Genomic DNA, 19,652 nt, shown 5'->3' with positions numbered 1-19,652 from the left:
TTGATATCCAACATACAATGAAGTTTCACCTTTACTCTATTTAATAAACTCTCTTAATTGAAACAGGTCAAAGGCTAGATGAGATGAAAATTTTCCTTCAGGGCTTCTTCAAGTCAAATATTATGAATGGGGTGATTATTATGGGAGAAACAGCAAACAAGGTTGCAACAGGAGGCTTATGCAATAGCAAGTGTGTGCTTGTCATCTCCCTGACTATTGGCTACAGTAATTATTCTTGGAAGAATAAAAGGAGAAGGTGACACAAGACATCTCAAGCCACAGCTCTAGAGACGCTACCACCATGGTATTCACAACAGAGAAAATGGCAAGTCTCACTTTCCAGATCGTGCAACTATGTGCTGGCTTCTGTCTGGTTTATGTGGTGATTAAATCCACCCAGTTATATTTCAAGAGACAAAAATTGCTCAAAATTTTGGAGAGTTTCCCAGGTCCTCCCAGCCATTGGCTCTATGGTAATATCCACCAGGTAAGCAAAAAGATACAGTATATGTGCGTGGACAATTGAGCTTGGAAAAGATGCTAGATTTGGGTGAAATTTGGGTATAATGGGGACACAGTTTGACTTGTGTTTTAAAGACTTTTAAATTGGTCTCTTTTAAATGTATTTTTTGGTTTACAAAGTGTGTGCAATGTCTCTTTTTTCAAGTTACATTTTCCGCAGGTCAGTTTCATCTGTTGAGACATTAGTGTTACATTAGGAAGAAAAGGGGGGAAGAGGTAGAGGGGGCCATGGTGGGTGGGGGTAGGGCCAGGTGGTGATGTTTCTATTTTAAATTGGTCCCTTACATTATTGGAATTGTTGTTTATGAGTGGTTGTGGCTTCCCTGAATCTATCAAACGGAGAGGCTTCTTCAAACACTAGCAAGCATTTATGAAAAAAAACACACCTGTATACGGAGAGACTGTGCATGGAAACTGGCAGACCTCTTTGAGATGTGCTTGGCACCCCATTCATTTCCTATTGAAGAGAATTAGGTAGATGAAAGTTCTCAAATCATTTCTCCAGCTTAGGTCACGTGTCGCACTTGAAAGAGATGGGAGTGCAACTAAAAATGGAAATCCTATCACTGCAGATCACTAGTCATGCAGAGGACCAGAACATGATGGAGAAGTGGGCTGAAAAATTCCCTTACGCTTTCCCCAGATGGTTTGGGGGTTTTGTTCCTGCTGTAGTTATCACTCACCCTGATTACGCCAAAACTTTATTTAGCAGAAACGGTAAGTGTGTTTCATTGAGGATAATTCATTTTTTATATGTAGGGTGGCCATTTGTGCATCAACAAAAATGAGGACATGGATAAAACTTGCATGTGCAACTTTAGAAATAATTACTATAATTTAAATAGAAATACATTTTGCCATAGTGGGGGAAAATTGTGACCAGGAGAATTATGTGTCTGCTCAGTCTGCTATCCGGGTGCCAACTAATTGCTAACTTCCTGCTCTCCCTTCTCAAGATTCTTTGTCCTTAAACCACATTTGGACCAGAGAGCTGTTTAAACAGAGCTTGCTTTCAAATAGAGGACTATCCTCTGTCCACGTGGCCATTTTATTAATAAGTTTTAATGTTTGTTGTTTTTTATTATTATGTTTTTAGTATTTTGTTGGAAGCTGTCCAGAGTGGCTGGGGCAATCCAGTCAGCTGGGTGGGGTAGAAATAATAAAATTATAATGTTGTTGATGATGATGCACCTATAGATATAGAATGTTCTAGAGAACATGCTCCAGACTCTGCTTCATTTTATGAACATGTGTCTATAATACTAATAATTAATTTATACAGTAAACACCCCATTTATGCACATTTGATATGTGTGCAACTGTGCACATGCACACTGCACCGAACCTAGAAGTAACCTGAGAATATCACAAAACGGTCACAAAAGGGGTGGTGTGGAACGGGGTGTTTGCTGTTTCAAAGGTACACAATTTCACTTAATTGCACAATGCCTTGGAATGTAACCTCCATGTAAATGGGGTGCTTGTGCGTCTTTTGCCTTACCCCACCTTTTCCCCTGATCAGTAAGTTCAAGGGGACTTACTGATAAAAACAAAATCCGATATGAATCTTAATCACAGATAAAAGATTTCTAAAACCTTTCTGTGGTTAGATTAATGGATGTGGAATTGCCATGATAAGGAAATGTCTCACAAGGCAAATAATGAAAGGTCTATAGTTTCTTGTGGTATCACAGAGGAGGAATACCACAGGCCTTAGACATGGATTGCCATAGCACATAAAAAGGTAAAGGGACCCCTGACTATTAGGTCCAGTCGTGACCGACTCTGGGGTTGCGGTGCTCATCTCGCTTTATTGGCCAAGGGAGCCAGTGTATAGCTGGTCATGTGGCCAGCATGACTAAGCCACTTCTGGCGAACCAGAGCAGCGCACGGAAACGCCATTTACCTTCCCACCAGAGTGGTACCTATTTATCTACTTGCACTTTGACATGCTTTCAAACTGCTAGGTTGGCAGGAGCTGGGACCGAGCAACGGGAGCTCACTCCGTCGTGGGGATTCAAACTGCCGACCTTCTGATCGGCAAGCCCTAGGCTCTGTGGTTTAACCCACAGCGCCATCCGCATCCTGCCATAGCACATACATACATCTAAATAATACTGATTGCCATGCGAAACGTGTAAATTTTTGTGGCTCAAGTTTACTGTGTCTCTCATCTTTTCATTAAAAAAACACACAATTTAACAGATTTCCAACATGAGTGCTGAAAATGTTAACTCTTGCTGTAAATTTAAATTTGTGACACTGATTGGTATGTTTGACTTTTCTAATTTTCTAGATCCTAAAGCTAAAGATATCTATGAGCTCTTGCTTCCTTGGATTGGTATGTGTACGAGTTACTTGTCTACGCCTCATTGTCATTTACAGAATACAAGGGTGTTGCAATCTTAACTGTCACCCAAGCCTTAACTTGATTTAATTTCAGAGAGTTTTAATTCTTCTTTCAGGAGAATGGCTGGGGAAGTGAAGCATTCTCCTCTTGACAGCCGTGTCACCGCCACTTAGGGGTATGGTACCATGGTATGGGGCATGGCGATGGCATTGTTTGGGTTCCATGGGTGTTCCTGCTGGTCTGGGTATGCAGTATGAACTTTACTGCCCCGTGCCTTGTCCCCATCCCAATACTGTCCCACATGACAAAGATTTTAGTCATATGGTACTGATTTTATGGGCAGTTGCACCTAGGTTTGTAATGTGCTACTTGTCTAAGGGATGAATTTAAGGATTATCCCATATAGCCCAATGGTTGCCATCAATTTGATCTGAATTAATTTTATAATGAAATGATTTTAGAATGTTGTATTATTTTATTGTTGTTAGCTGCCCTGTGCCCGGCTTCGGCTGGGGAGGGCGGGATATAAATAAATTGTATTATTATTATTATTATTATTATTATTATTACATGGCACCACAGCCTAACATTAGCTAATACCAATCCATTCATCTCTTTTTCTGAATAATAATAATAATAATAATAATAATAATACCTTTATTGTCATTGTACAACCTGTGTACAATGAAATTAAATGAGCCTCCCCACAAAACACTCAATCTCTTATCAAACAACACACCACCTTGCAAGTCAATTTCGCTATGTTAGTTTTCATTCAACAGCCTAACAGCCCACGGATAGAAGCTATTTTTTAGCTTGTTGGTATGGCTGATTATACTTCTATATCTCCTGCCAGAGGGTAGAAGAAGAGGTGATGGCTGGGGTGTGAGTCATCCCTGAGAATTTTTCTCACTCTCCTAAGGCAGCGATCCCTTGCGATGTCATCTGGTGGACTCAAGGGACAGCCCATGATGCATTTTGCATAGAACATAATGGATTTATGATATTTGGATACTATCTCTCTATTTATATTTAAATGTAAAGTATCTCTTCTCTCTGCAATTTTTTGTTTCATAGCTCTTATTGGTATTTTGACGACAAACCTAAGTTTCTTTCTTCTGGCATTTCCTACATCTCTTGTTATTGCTGTTACACAGTTCTTGGAGTCATTGGCTTTTCCCCACTGATGAATTCTATAGTAATTAAACAGTATTCCACAGATCAGTGGGAGGTTCTTGCTACTTAGTACTATGCACTGCATAAAGGTGCAAAGGAAAATGACATTTTCTTTATGTTAACAAAGTTGACTAGAATCAATCTGTGAATATGCTACAGCCCACAAATTGCTTTCTTAGGCTGCGATCTCATGCACATTTCCCATGAGTAAGACCCACTGAACACTTTGAATTATGGTACTGGAGGAGAGTCCCATTGACTGCAAGAAGATCAAACCTATCCATTCTTAAGGAAATCAGCTCTGAGTGCTCACTGGAAGGACAAATCCTAAAGCTGAGGCTCCAACACTTTGGCCACCTCATGAGAAGAGAAGACTCCCTGGAAAAGACCCTGATGTTGGGAAAGATTGAGGGCACAAGGAGAAGGGGACGACAGAGGATGAGATGGTTGGACAGTGTTCTCGAAGCTACTGTCATGAGTTTGACCAAACTGTGGGAGGCGGTGGAAGACAGGAGTGCCTGGCGTGCTCTGGTCCATGGGGTCACGAAGAGTTGGACACAACTAAATGACTAAACAACAACAACAACAAACATACTGAGCTTTGCACTGTGCAAATATCTTTGCAAGAGGATTTGAAAAATCAAAGGGGACAAATCATGGCAAGAGTGGGTGTAATAACATGAATCCTTTGCTATGTACACTCTAACTAGTCTATTGCTATTTGTACCCATAGGGAGAGGACTGCTTGTCTTAAATGGACCCAAGTGGCACCAGCACAGGCGATTGCTAACACCAGCTTTCCACTATGACATTTTGAAACCCTATGTGGCACAAATTGCAGATTCAGTCCAAGTTATGCTGGTAATTAACCTATTCTCACATTGCAAAAGAAATGATATTATAAACACTCAATTCTGTATCAGTTATTACTGGGAAGAATTACCCCAGTCCGGTTTGTGTGTGTATTCAGCCAAATGGTAGCATGTTATTCAAAATACTGAGCTCTGTCAATGAAATAATGGAGACTATGCCTTATCACTTCCATCAGTTCTGTGCCCAGGCGCCTTAGACATGACCCGCATTCCTCCACATGGTTGCCAGCAGAGAAGTCTGTCTTTGCTTTGAATTTTCAAAGACTCATCTGTACCATGTGTATTGCATGATTTCCCCCCCCCCCATACATTTCATATACAGTGCAGTAGCAATTTGTGCACAAGTAGCCCCATGGTCATCCTGAAACATAGTTGCACAAAAGAACCTAGAAATCTGTTGCACACATCTATAATGAGAACTCAGCATATTGCATTTTTAAAGCATTAGGAGTTGTATCCCATGAGATTACCTTACAGTGCTCCTGACATGATATATATTATCATAGCAACCACCAGTCACACTCATCTGTGGCACAAATCCAGTGGCATTGCTGTACACTAGCGCACAGGCGCATGGCTTGGTGCATGTTACACAAGGGCACTTCACATTGCTACACAGGCACAATGAAACTGAAGAAGGGATTTGGGAAATATCAGATATGATGGTTTCAAAGCACTGCCACCTTTAAGGAAAAGATACAGAGCTTTCAGGCGGTGGGTGGTACTCAATGGAGTGCAAATGCAAATATTCTGCCTACACAAGGATTTCTCCTAGGGCAATGGAACGTTCTCATCCTCTCCACCCCTGCCTTAAATTCCCCCAACCATTTGTAGCAGACTTGGGGATGATTCAGGGAATGTACAGGGGGAAGAGTGTAATTGTTGTTCTAGCATGATTATTTACTTGAATACTGCCCAAAGCAAGCAACTTAAGCTTCCTCACCTGTTTCTCACATCAGGATAAATGGGAGAAGCTGATTGCAGAGGACCCCACAAAGTCTTTGGAGATGTTTGACCATGTCAGTTTAATGACTCTTGACAGCATCATGAAATGTGCATTCAGTTACAAGAGTAGCTGTCAGACGGACAAGTTAGTACTGTCAAATTAATACTATTGAAGATTCTTGGTGGCATGGCCCATATCTGTTTGTCCAAAATATTCCTTTTTTCTTTTTCTCCAGAGAGCAGGATTATTATGTCAATGCTGTGCAAGATATGACTCTCCTAGTGTTTCAGAGAGTCACCTCAGCATTTCTGCGGAACCAGCTCATCTATTCATGCACCCCGTCAGGACGGCGCTTTAAGGAAGCCTGCATCTTGGCACATCATCATACAGGTATCTTACAAACATTGGCAGATTCTTCTCTTCTTCCTATGTGAGCTTTACCGAAATGGACTACTATAAGCAAGTCCTTTGGTTCAACAGGATATCTAACTGATAATGAGTGGCATAGGAGCCAACTCCTAGGAGCTTCCAATGAAATCTCTGAGGGGGCTCCCCCACCAAATACATAGGCATCACCATTCAAGTGGTGTGCGTGAGCCACATCATGTGACTGATTATGTGCAGCGGGGCTTACCTGTCCCCCCCCCAATATTTTATTCAAGTTGGCACCCATGGTGAGTGGTGCCAAGGGTGGTCCCAACTGTGCAAGAGCTAATAGTTCTGTCCTGTATCCATTGGCACATCACGTGTGGCACATTTTACTGTTGAAAATCAGTAGTGTTGGGATTCAAGCAAACCTGCCTGAGAGCATCTAAGCTGAAAGTTCTGGAATCTCTTCCTCAAATACTCTTTCGTATAGGGTCACTAAGTGCAGGAAAAGGGTCTCTGCTGGTGTTCAAGAGCACCTCTTCATTGTTGCTTTATAAGTTCTCCTTCAAAATTATGCAGAAAGACAACTCAACCTTTGTAACCAGTATAAATTATGCAATTTAAGGACATTGCCATATTTTACTACTTTTGCATAATTTACACTGCAATCCGGTACATGTCTACTCAGAAATAAAACCCATGGCATTCAATGGGATGCTATCAGGTAAATGAATATAAGACTGCAGCCTGATTTTCCTTCTGGTACTCATGGGACAAGCTTTGCTACTCCTTGATACACACCATGAATATCTAGCACCCTCTGTGCTTCTTCAGAGGCTTCAGTGTCCAGGGTGATTATCTGCAATCAGATGGCACCTGCTAAATTACGATTGGACCTAATGCAACATTTTAGGGTGCAATCCATACCCTCATGCTGGGAGAGCTGGATGGGACAGAGGCCTCCCTCCACCCTTGGAGGGGTGTAAGCATCACTCCACTGGTATGAGGCTCCTTGTCCTGTCCACTGAAGGTCCTTCTGGGAGATCTGGATGGGACAGAGGCCTCCCTCCACCCTTGGAGGGGTGTAAGCATCACTCCACTGGTATGAGGCTCCTTGTCCTGTCCACTGAAGGTCCTTCTGCCACTGGTAGCCTGTGGAGGGGTTGAGCTGGCATAGAATCCACAGGATCCCATGCCAGTCCCACTTGATAGCCTCAGGCCGAGTCACTAGGTCAACTGCAGTCAGGTGTAACCCAAATCAGGCTTCTGCCTTGTGCTTGAAAGATGGCTGTGGATACCATGGTGGCTACATGACTCTCTCATGCCCCTCCATTGCCTGATTGCACTGCCAGTTGTATAGTAGCTGCATCAGCTCTCTATATTGGACAAACAGGCCAAACCTTACGCCAAAGAATAAACGGACATAAATCTGACATCAAGAATCACAAAACAGAGAAACCAGTAGGAGAACACTTCAATCTCCCAGGACATTCTATACAAGATCTCAAAGTAGCTGTTTTACTACAAAGGAATTTCAGAAATAGACTGGAAAGAGAAGCTGCTGAATTGCAACTCATTACCAAACTTAAAACCATGGAGAGACCTGGTCTTAACAGAGACATTGGATTCTTATCTCATTATACATGACTAAGCCATTTCTCACCTTCTCACCCCTTGCCTTTTCCTGTAAGACCTATTACAGTCATTAAGATTCGTCAACAGGCTCATCTCAGCTATCTGCCAATCTGCCATTCCCACCACCCTTCTGAGTAATACCCCTCCCCACCTTCTCACTATATAGAAGGATCTGGCAACTTCTGTTTCAGTGTATCTGAAGAAGTGTGCATGCACACGAAAGCTCATACCAAGAACTAACTTAGTTGGTCTTTAAGGTGCTACTGGAAGGAATTTTTTTATTTTGCATTTTAAAGTAACCTTCATTTTGGATATTTTAAAATATTTGCCACCTGCCCTGAACTCAAGGGGTAATATGGGGTTAAAGAAATAATGAGAAAGAAATGTGATATGTTCTTGCTGATGTAATTTTATTTTGTAATGTAGAAAAAGTAATTGCAGAGAGGAAGGAATCACTTAAGAATGAAAGGGAACTTGAAAAGATCCAGAAGAAGCGACGCTTGGATTTTTTGGACATTCTTCTTTGTGCCAAGGTAATAATTTATATGAGGCAGTTTAGCATCCTCTACCTTACACATCTTTTACAACTGGCTCACAAAGCAAACAGCTGGCCAGATATTTGATTAAATATAGTTCACCTTGATCTTCTCTTTACAAATTGCACAGAAAGGACATCTTTACCAGGTCCATTACTGTAGTACTAATGATGAGAAAAGGTGACAACTCTGCCCCTACTTTTCAGGGGACTACAGAAGTGTCAGCTTCCCCTTTGTCATCCTTTTGTATCATTTTATGGGCCTTTTGAGTCCATAAGAGTTACAGATTAGGGGGAAAATGGACAGTGAGGTTGAACTGCAAAATTGTTAATCATGGCAAAATCCGATGGCTGTGGTCACTTCCTGCTCAAGACACAGAGGAATAATCCACTATGTGGGCCACTGAAGCAGAAGCCAATCTGTAGAACAAATCTAAAAATTCCATTACTGTGACACTTTTTGGTCTGGTGTTTTCATTTACATTTCCTCTTCATGTCTATTGATATAAAACACAATCACGATATTTTTCTTTGAATTCTCGAGTTAGCTGCTGATTACCTATCCCCTACTTTGTCAGGATGAAAACGGAGTTGGGTTGTCTGATGAAGACCTGCGTGCTGAAGTGGACACTTTCATGTTTGCAGGCCATGATACTACGGCCAGTGGAATCTCCTGGATCCTACATTCTATGGCTCAGCACCCAGAGCACCAGCAGAAATGCAGAGAAGAAATCAAAGACATTCTTGGGGATCGAGAGGACATCCATTGGTGAGATCAATATTGTTTGCCTTTGATCCCCCACCCCTTAGTGACTTAAATTGAGGGCCAAACTTGAAAACCTTGAGAAGAATGTTATGGAAAGTCTTCCTACTCTTTTTAAAAACAACAGCAGCAGCAGCAGCAGCAGCAACAACAACAACAACAACAACAACAACTGAAAAGCAGCTGGGGGAGGCTGCCAGTTTCAGAGAAGGAAAGTTGGATGGGAGGCACTTCTTAATTCATGGGTGGGGAATTTCCCACCTATGGGCTTTCCAATTTGGCTTTTGAAGCCATTCTGCCTAGGCCAGATCAACCTGTTACTCACCTGACATCATCCCCCAAATCCCCAAGAACCCAACTAAGATATGTGATATGAACTCTCTCCAGTGACCACTTGCGTTAGTGGTTTTTATTCCTATTATACAAGGTGGCAGACATAGCTGCCAACTCCTTGGGGCCCTGGGTGCCTGATCAACCATAATATTCCCCATGAAGGTGCCAGGCACCCACAAATTTCGGTGCTAGGGCCATGCATGCTGTATGGCACCCATGGCCCTTGGCACCTATGGTCACGGGGCCAAGCTGCCACTCCTGGTGGTAGAAGGGAAAAGAAAACCCAAGCCTGGACATTTGATAAGGTTAACAGAATGCTTTCCAGATATTGCACTGCTATCGACACCCAGTGTTTTGCCAGCAGAAAGATGAATGGCTTTATTTGCAACTTTCAGGGATGATCTTGGTAAGATGACCTATACCACAATGTGCATAAAGGAGAGTCTCCGACTAAATTCTCCAGTTCCGGTAGTGTCCCGACAACTGAGCAAACCCATTACTTTTTTCGATGGACGCACTTTACCTGAAGGTTTGCATATTTTCTTTAAGAGCGAAGTTCTGTTTTTCATTCCCTTTTACTCACTGTAGAACCTCTAACCCTGAAATTAGATTGCAGCTCAGAACTTCAGTATAAATCCAGGGTGACTAGGCTGTGAGCCTTCAGATGTTGCTAGACTGCCAACTTCCATAAGCTGCATCCATTATGGCCAGCCATGATAGGGGTTGCAAACCAACCAGAACTGGAGGATCGCAGATTAGCTACTACTATCATAGTAATACTGACTGAACTTCAGCAATTCCAGCTGATTTCAGATATCCCCAAGAAGCACCAAAAGAGGAAGTGGAAATAAATATAGATCATTTCTTCAATCACTACTTGGTTGGGAACATAGCAATGGACAACTTGTCTAAGGCCCTGTCATGGACTGGGCAGAGGAGGAATGGTGGAGACCGCTTCCCCATCCTGAACCTTCCAGGGAGGAGGAAGAGGACGACAGTCTAGATTTACAAAAAGGGTTTGAGGGAGGAGATGATGAGAATGACAAATGAGGAAGTGGGAGAGACTGGGGGTGGGTGGGTGAAGAGTCACCCGGACACCACCATTATCCAAGAGGCTGGGTTCTATAGCCTCTGTAAAGATTGAAATAAAAAAGATCTGTAAGAAACTTCCTCTTGTCTTTATACTTTCCTGGGCAACCAGCTGGGAGCCACTGACAGCATCCTGACAGTCCCTTGCAGGGGGATATGTGCACATACCAATACAAGGGCAGAAGAAAGGCGGCAGAGGCAGGTGGCTTCCTTTCCCTGGAAAGGGGCAGGGGTGCCTTCAGCTACACCAGCATCCTCCTTGTGAGGAACCATATATGTGAAGCACAATAAAATGAGGTTTACCCATATTTATTAGTTTGCACTTTGATTGCAGATTTGCTAATTAACTGCTGATCCGTGCAGTTTGCATGGGAAATCCATTGCTGAAACCACTGTATGCACATATAATCATCAACAACAGAAACATAGGTAAGAATCTGAAGAGCTATTTTAATTAAGCCCCTCGATGATATAAGGTCCAAAACTCCTTGGGTGCATTGCATTAGTTGTTGGTCTGTGATCTTTTGGTGAGTTCCAGTTCGCTCACAATTCTAAAATGATGTAATCACTGTATTCCCCTGTTCTTTCTTTTACAGGATTTAGAGTTTCAGTTGCCATCCATTGTGTTCATAAAAACCCAAGTGTATGGCAAGACCCTGAGGTAAATAATTCCTTTTATATAAGGGAAAAGAATAACCACAAAACCTACCAATGTCCGGGGGAAAAGAGACATCTTGTTTTTCCCTGCAAGAGCACAGTGGCCATTTTGGGCATGATCTCACGCCATTTCACGCTGAGATCTTGCACCAAATAAGCATTTTGTGGGGCTGTGATCTTGTGTGGTGTCCCAAAATGCATTTTTGGGGAGCTGTGAGAGCACAGCCCCCCCGAAGCACATCTTTTGGGCTCCATGGTCTTGTGAGGGTCACGTGACATGCATGGGAGCACATCCTGGTTTGGGGTCTCAACCTGTTGGAGGGTATGTAACTATATAGTTAAATTCAAGCATCCAACTATGTTCTGAAGTTCTACAAGGCTCTAGGATGCACATGGGCCTCTGTGTGATGCCGCAAATGCCCATTCACATAAATCTTATTGTATAGTTTAATTGTGGATGGTTTGATTTTAATGTTTATATAACTGGCTTTTAGTCTCTGTAAACCATATGGAAGCCTATATTGCCATTAAATAGTGGGCATGCATTTGGTATCTACGTGCATTTCAAACTGCACTTCCCACAAGCTTGCTCTCAATTCTTTTTAAAGGTAAAGGTAAAGGGACGCCTGACCATTAGGTCCAGTCGTGGATGACTCTCGGGTTGCGCCGCTCATTTTGCTTTATTGGCCGAGGGAGCCGGCGTACAGCTTCCGGGTCATGTGGCCAGCATGACTAAGCCGCTTCTGGCGAACCAGAGCAACACACAGAAATGCCGTTTACCTTCCCACCGGAGCGGTACAGTTAATCACTAAAACAATAGGTATGCTGCTGTGATTAATGAAAGAGATTTATGTGGCAAAACATTTTGGCTTCCACCTTAGCAGTTGACAAAGGCGGAAGCTGAAGCATTTTGCCACATAAGTAAACCTGTTTTGTTAACCACAGTAACATATATCTAGCTGTGGATATAGATCATCATAAATATGGGGAAGTTCTGCGTGTTTACTAGCTTTTCAGATCAATTGATCTTGCTCTTACTTTAGGAAGCTCCAACAGCTGCCTACAATGGTGCAATGGAAACCTAGAGGATGCAAATATATACACTTCCCCATCGCACTTGGAACAATGGTGTTTCTTTTTTATTGTTCCCTGAACAATATGCGTTGTTTAGCTCTCCTATAAATCCATCTCCTCTCGTGTCAAAAGTAATGCTGCAATTTAGCAAGCAACAACCATTAATAACGTACCCAAAACCATGTATACTTTAGGTATTTGATCCTACAAGATTCTCTGCAGACAACCCATCTCAAAGACATCCTCATTCATTCATCCCTTTTGCAGCTGGATCAAGGTGAGTCTGAAACACACCCTTTTTAATAGCATTGACTTTTTTTGAAAAGGAGAAGAAAAGTTTGTGTTTTGTCCCCAGGCAAGGTCTACCAAGCATGACTTTAAGAATTATAGGAAGAACATGTGTGCAACAAATATAGAGAACGTTTTGTCTTCCAGAAAGCTTTACAACTCATACAGCTCTTTTCTCAGGTTAAGTGTGGGATTCGCAAGTTACGCAGAAAGTAGGTGTCACCCATACTCAGTGTGCAAAAATCACGGACTACTACTTTGACCTCATTTAGTATAGACAGAGATGCATTTGAATTTGATCACTTGATGATATTCATAGCCACTTTCCTTTTCCACTCTGATTAGGAACTGTATCGGGCAACAATTTGCTATGAATGAGATTAAAGTAGCTCTTGCTCTAACGCTGCTTCGCTTTGAAATCCTGCCAGACCCATCAAAGCTGCCCATTCCTATCCCTCAGATGGTCCTGAAGTCTGAGAATGGGATACACCTCTTCTTGAAGAAACTTGACTGATATATCAGAGAATTCTATCAGGAGGTGCTTCTCCCCCCCTTAAAAATGATCTTTATTGGTTTTAGAGATTTTCCAAATTTCGCCATCATAATACATAATACATACCTTATTTCTTTTAACCTTAATACTTTAACTCAAAACAAAATTGTACTTCCCTCCCTCCTTCTTCTAGTTTCTCTATATTTACTTTATATTTACACATTTGTCATGTTTACATTCTATGTATACTTAATACTATGGAATAATACTATTCAAAATTTCATTAATGAAACAAAAGACGAGGAGGTGAAATCAGTTATGATTAAATGGGCACAAGATATAGGCCATAACATAATGTTTGAAGATTGGGAAAGACTGTGGAAAACTGACTTAAAATTTACGGGTTGTTCTTTATTGAAATAAAATTATATGAAAATAATGTATAGATGGTATATAACACCAGTTCAGATAGCAAGAATGTACAAAACTGGCTCAAATGTATGTTGGAAATGTAAGGAAAAAGAAGGAACTTTTTATCATATGTAGTGGGATTGTAGTGAAATTAATTTTTTGGGGGAAATAATATATAATGAATTGAAGAAAATGTTCCAATTAACATTTGTAAAAAAGCCTGAAGCATTTTTGTTAGGGATTGTAGGAAATGACCTGCCAAGGAAACTGAAGAACATATTTATGTATGCAACAACGGTGGCAAGAGTCTTAATTGCACAAGGCTGGAAGTACGAAGAAATCACGACAAAAGAACTGTGGCAAGAAAAACTGATGGACTATGTGGAACTGGTGAAACTGATGCATAAATTACACGACAAGGACAACTGTGATTTTAAAGAAGAATGGGAACCTTTTACAAAGTACCGGTACTTAAAGAAACAACAAAATGAACTGAACTCATTGGCAGGTTTTGAATAAACAAATCCAAATTTACTATTGGTAACATATAGATAGATAAATTAAGGATCATGACAATTTTAGAATATGCAGAAAATAACATGTGCTCAAAAACCAGAGAGAGGAACTGAAGGAAGTCAGGGAGGGTGGGTTCTTTTTAGGGAGGGGAGAGGGAAATTTATGGGGGGAAATAAGGTTGATATGTTTTTGACAAATTGTTGTGCTGAAATGCTTAATAAAAATTTATAAAAAAACAAAACAAAAACAAAACAAAACAAAATTTCATTAATGTACATCCTTCAATTGTTGTAATATGTTTGTTCAGTATTCTTAAATCCAAAACGAATGATTTCTTTATTTGTGTATAGTTCTTTACTATGTATGTTGTAAATTTCATCCAGTCTCTTTGGAATGCTTCGTCGCCCTGTTCTCTGATTTTTCCAGTCAATTTTGCTATTTCTTCGTACTCCATGAGTTTCCACTGCCATTCTTCAACTGTGGGTATTTCATGTTTCTTCCATTTCTGTGCAAGTAATATTCTCGCCGCGGTAGTAGCATAAAGGAACAGTTTCTGGTCACTCTTTTTTATATCATCTCCAACCATACCTAGCAAGAATGCCTCTGGTGGTTTTTTTTGGAAAGTGTATCTAAAAATCTTTTTAAACTCATTATATATATTTTCCCAGAAAGTTTTAACTTTTTCACATAACCACCACATGTGGAAAAAGTTTCCTTCCTTCGATTCACATTTCCAACAGTTCTTATTTTTCATTCCATACATCTTTGCTAGCCTGGCTGGCAAAATATACCACCTATGCATCATTTTTAATATAGTTTCCTTCAAGGTCAGACAAGCGGTAAGTTTTAATCCTATGTTCCATAGCTTTAACCATTTATCCTTTAACAGACTACCCTTCAATATGTGGGGCAGGTGATGGCGCTACTTCCCCTCTTCCATCTTCAGAACTAAACCAATGCCTAACCGCCAATACCCAGGAAGTTGTGACAAATTGCTACGAGGTAGGCGAAAACCAAGTGGCTGGTGCCAGTTTGCCAAGTGGAAAAATTCCTACCAGGCCCCTCAACGGTGACCAACCAAGGTCCATAGCAAGGTCAAAAAGAAAACCTTATAGGGCAGGAGGGTGGGAAAAAGCAGGAACAGCTGGCGGGCGGCAAAGAGGGAGATCCCGGGCCTTGTCCTGCCTTTATAGGGCAGGCTCCGCCCCTGAGCCAGCCGATTGGCCAGCTAGGGAGTGACATGGCTGGGAATCCCCGCCATCGCGTGGGGCTGCCGCATACATGGAGGGGCCGCGAAGCCCGCAACCCCACCTTCTGCTTAGCGCGGAAGTGGCTCTCTCATAAGCCACTATTGTGATTTGCTTTTCAGTTGCTTGAAGCATGGAGTGCATTCACCAAATCCTGAGAGGGCTAAGGTTATCCAGCTTCACATTTTTAGTTGATGGAGTCGGGGAGGTTTTTGCAGCACTGTGGCCTAGGAGCAATCCCTAGAGCAATGTGACTAGTTAGATCTTGCTGGGAGAATGTGGTTGAAACTAAGACGGTGTGGATAAGCGTGTGTGTGTGTGTGTGTGTGTGTGTGTGTGAGAGAGAGAGAGAGAGAGAGAGAGAGAGAGAGAGAGAGAGAGAGAGAGAGCTGCCAAATAGATACCCCCAACCCCCAACCTTTGCCACAATGCCGATTGGCTAAAGGCCAGTGGCATAACTGTGGCACCACCAGCTTGGAGCGGGGCAAGGCCCACCCACAAGCCAATTAGGGAAGAGTTTCAGGGGCTGAGCACAACTCTGTTAGGAGGATCCAACTTATCTCCAGATAGCATGGAAAGTAAACACAGTCTGGGGCCCATATACTGTAGATTTTTTGTCTGGTAATGGTGCTGAGTTCAAAAACCACTGAATCCCAAAGTTTGTTTACATACACACAATTCCACCACAGGTAGTAAGAGCCTTACATGTTGCAACCCCACCAACAAAAGGGGGGACATCCTTTTGGTATGCGAGGTTAAAAACCATTTATGTATTGTTTTAATGAATTTTCCCTAAGCAGGGCTGAAACAGAAATAAACGGTTTAGAGGATTAGATTCTAGACCACTGAAGGATCGATCCCCAAGACTCGATCAGCCTCCCATGCTAGTTGAAGGTTTTTGAAGGGGGGAAAATTGCAAATCTAGAAACAGAGCATAAACTGACCCTTCTGAGAACCCTTGGGCACCAGAGGTTCAAACCCATGGATTGGGTTGAGCATCTTCTAGTGAAGATCTTCTGGGTAATGGCAGCCTGACCCAGCATCTCCAATACACATAGTTGAATGACTGCTAAATAAAAGCATTCTCCTCCTCAAATTTGTCTTCAGAAAGGTAATGTCATGGGAGATGGTGGGTCATAAAAGTAAGCTGGTTAAGGAAGATTTACAAGAAGCATTGGAAGCTGATTGCCTGGTGCTGTTTGAAGAGATTAGGAAAGATGACATGATGTCTGGCCTTCAGCATCAGAAAGGAGTAAGGAAAAATGGAGGATTTTATAAACAAATTAAGGAAGGTTTCAGCAACAGACTGGGCTGCAGCACTGCAGCTCTTAGAAGCAAATGAAGCCCTTAACATGACTTTATCTACTCAATCAGAATTGCAACTATTGCAAAAGGCAAATGAAGATCTTGAACTAAAGTGGAAGGAACATTCAAACTGGGACGGAAGAGATTTTTTTCCTCTTTGTGCAGTTCCGGAACAGGAGGAGGGAGCAGACATGATTTCTTTTATAGTGGAATGGAAAAAAAGTTTAAATATAAATGTATCTATTTCTCTGACTGATACAGAAAGAGCATACAGAACAGGTGGGCTATGCTCTCCATCAGCATTACCTAGAAACACAGTAATCCACTTTGAGAAATATCAAATGAAAGATGCAATCTTTAAAGCCATGCACAATTCCAGGATTCTGAAATATGGCTTGGTCACCCTAGAATTGTTTCAAGATCCAGAGACCCTCTCTCAATGGAAATTGTTCCTTATATATTGCTGCTCTAAGACAGCGGGGTTTCCTTTTAAGTTGCTGGTCCTAATAAATGGCAAATACCAGGCAGTTTTGATGAGCAACAAGTGGAGAGCATATTCAGAGATCTGAATATCCCGATTCCAGAAGCAACACTCAAAGATGGTGATGTCCCCACTTCCTGTTGTTTGGCAAACCCAAAGAGGCAAAGGCAAGATAAAAGCTTCCACACTTCAGGCCTGTAATAAAACCTGGCAAGACCAAGCAAATAAATAAATAAATAAATAAATAAAATACATCAGTAGTCATTATAATTTTTAAACAAGACATTAGGCTACCTTAATGCACCCCGGAGGGGGTGGAGTATGTGAACAAACCCCCACCTTCACTCCCAATTTTGTTTCTGGTGCACCAGGGGAGAAGGTTTTCACAGCCCTCCCAGCTCTGAGGTGTCGTGGGGCTATGCACTTCAGACTTTTTGTTTTGTTAAAGTTGTTATACTCTTTTACTTTTGTAGTGTCCTCTTCAAAGCAGTATAATGTAATGCATCTCCCCAGATTCGGCAATGAAGTATGCAAAAAGTCAAAGGACTCATGTCTCAAATGCCAGTGATATTTGATTGCCTACCCTTTGAATAGTTTTGCCCTTCTGAATCAAGGCAATATTGAAATGTTCCCTTTTCCGTAAAGCTTCAATTCTTGCTCTCTTAACTGGTGATCCTAAACTTCTGGCATTAAGTGACATATTTTTTACACTCATCGGCATTATGTTATATTGCTTTGAAAAGCTGTGCACTCATTCAATTAATGCTCTTTTTTTTACATCCTTCCAGTGTGCCTTGGATTCTGATGATAAAAGATGCACTGCATGAATTAATGTAGGGTATTATCTTCCCCTCCCTCCTATCCATATCCTTTCCCCCCTTTGGTATCAGTATGTTTGATGATGTTTGTATTTTGTCTTTATTTAAATTTTTTAAATAAAGTTTCTTTTAAAAAGAAAAAAGATCTTTGTTACCTCCCTCTAAGTGCTGCCTTTCATAAATAATTACAACTGGTCAACTATGACTGAAGGTAACAGCTTAACACTGTGATCCATTCATTGAACATAAACTTACTCAAGTTATTGATTTCTCAGAGGTCATCAGAATCTTTGGTACTGAAAAACACGCGCTAAGTAATTTAGTCATATGTTGATGCCATTTGATCTACTTGGATACTGCTCTTTTTCAGAAAGATATAGGTATTGCTGAATATTGCTTTATTCATAAAGACTCCTTATTTCCCTATATGAACCCAGTTTGAACAGTTTGTTTGGCTGCTGCCATCACTTTTAAATGCTACTTTAATATATAAATGTTATTAACAATGAGTTGTTATATGCTCATGGTTTTTTGAAGTATTTACATGAAAGGAAAGTTAAAAATCTGTTCAATAAATACATCTTAAATTAAGACTGCAGTTTCAAAATAACTGTCCATATTGATAATATATGAGTACAAATAGCAGTTTAGAGCCAGGGTGGTATTCACATTTCCCAAAACAAAATGCAAACCAGCAAACAGGCACTTGATCGAATTTTACGATGCAGTTCTTCAATTTAAATGCATATGGGTGCACAAAAGTGTATTAGCAACATGGTAAAACTGCCTGCAAAAAATGTGTATATTACACAAAATTGCATATATAAAAATATGAGCACTAAAATGCTGATGAATTTCTGTGAGGACTTTTAAAAAATAATAACAATCACAAACTGGTGCAGAAATGTGGTGAAATGGAAGTGACATTGGGAAAAAGAGAAAGTGATCATCAACCTGTAAGTGAGACCCATTGAACTCAATGTGACTACATTTTTGAATGGACATGTCTAGGATTGTACTGCAGGATTTAAAACCTTTGCACACTGACCTGCCCATTTCTCCCACTGAAGTGGGAATGAACATGCACAGCGCTGGTATCAGTTGCACCAAGTATAGGGGGCGGAAGTGTCACCAGCCCCTTCAATATTCCTGAGCAGGGGGCTTAGCCCCCTCATATTGAGGTGGCAGAGGAGTCCAAACCACCGAGCCAAGTAGCAGGCTCCTCCTGAGCACGAGATAGGACAAGCATGTGATCTGCGTCATGTGTGTGCCATCAGAGGTGCACGTCACCCATTCCACATGTAACCTCACGCACACGCCATGACATTGGCCCCCCAATCTTCAGCTCAAAGCAGTCAGGTATCACCTTACCAACACAGGCCATGGTACGTAAATATTTGAAGTACCAATGCTTTTTTTTAATTTATTAATATTTTATTAAGTTTATCATTGAGAAAATTCAGAAAAAATACAAAAATACAAAAACAGAAAAATACAAAGTCAAAATACAAAAATACAAACATTAAGCACAAAAAAGAAGAAAAAAGAAGGAAAAAAAGAGAAAAACACAAAGAAAAAACAAAACTCCCTCTTTTTTAATTTCTCATCTTTAGTTAACTTATTTTCCCGACTTCCTCACGCCTCCCTTTTTTGTATCCCTTTTTAAAAATTTGTTCAGCAAATTCATATCCAATTAGTTTATCTATTATCAGTCCCATCTTACATTTTACCTTGTTGCTAGAACCCCTTCAATTCATTTCAACATCCTCAAC

At 41.1% G+C, this 19,652-nt stretch overlaps 1 protein-coding gene across 3 annotated transcripts; it reads left to right on the top strand.

The window, feature by feature from the left end:
- Window positions 1-270: 270 nt before the first annotated feature.
- LOC308586519 (cytochrome P450 4A2-like) lies at window positions 271-14,887 on the top strand. 3 transcript variants are annotated; one of them, XM_081193204.1, is made up of 12 exons: window positions 271-487; window positions 1,095-1,239; window positions 2,819-2,863; window positions 4,782-4,909; window positions 5,880-6,010; window positions 6,102-6,256; window positions 8,297-8,403; window positions 8,984-9,174; window positions 9,897-10,030; window positions 11,187-11,251; window positions 12,516-12,598; window positions 13,038-14,887. In XM_081193204.1, the coding sequence occupies exons 1-12, from the start codon at window positions 302-304 to the stop codon at window positions 13,084-13,086; spliced, it is 1,419 nt and encodes a 472-aa protein (XP_081049330.1). In that variant the 5' UTR covers window positions 271-301; the 3' UTR covers window positions 13,087-14,887. The 3 variants fall into 3 exon arrangements, with proteins under 3 accessions (XP_081049330.1, XP_081049328.1, XP_081049329.1); XM_081193202.1 differs by having other exon boundaries at window positions 12,955-14,887; XM_081193203.1 differs by having other exon boundaries at window positions 337-487; window positions 1,028-1,239; window positions 12,955-14,887.
- Window positions 14,888-19,652: the final 4,765 nt, after the last annotated feature.

This window comes from Podarcis bocagei, assembly GCF_964188305.1.
Source record: "Podarcis bocagei genome assembly, chromosome: 5".
Classification (NCBI taxonomy): domain Eukaryota; kingdom Metazoa; phylum Chordata; class Lepidosauria; order Squamata; family Lacertidae; genus Podarcis; species Podarcis bocagei.
This window is presented reverse-complemented; position numbering and strand designations above follow the sequence as displayed.

Coding starts and splice junctions, on each gene's coding strand:
- LOC308586519 (XM_081193202.1), top strand. CDS start 302: ATGGTATTCACAACAGAGAAAATGGCAAGTCTCACTTTCCAGATCGTG. Junction 1,240..2,818: donor AACTTTATTTAGCAGAAACG/GTAAGTGTGTTT, acceptor CTAATTTTCTAG/ATCCTAAAGCTAAAGATATC. Junction 8,404..8,983: donor ACATTCTTCTTTGTGCCAAG/GTAATAATTTAT, acceptor CTACTTTGTCAG/GATGAAAACGGAGTTGGGTT.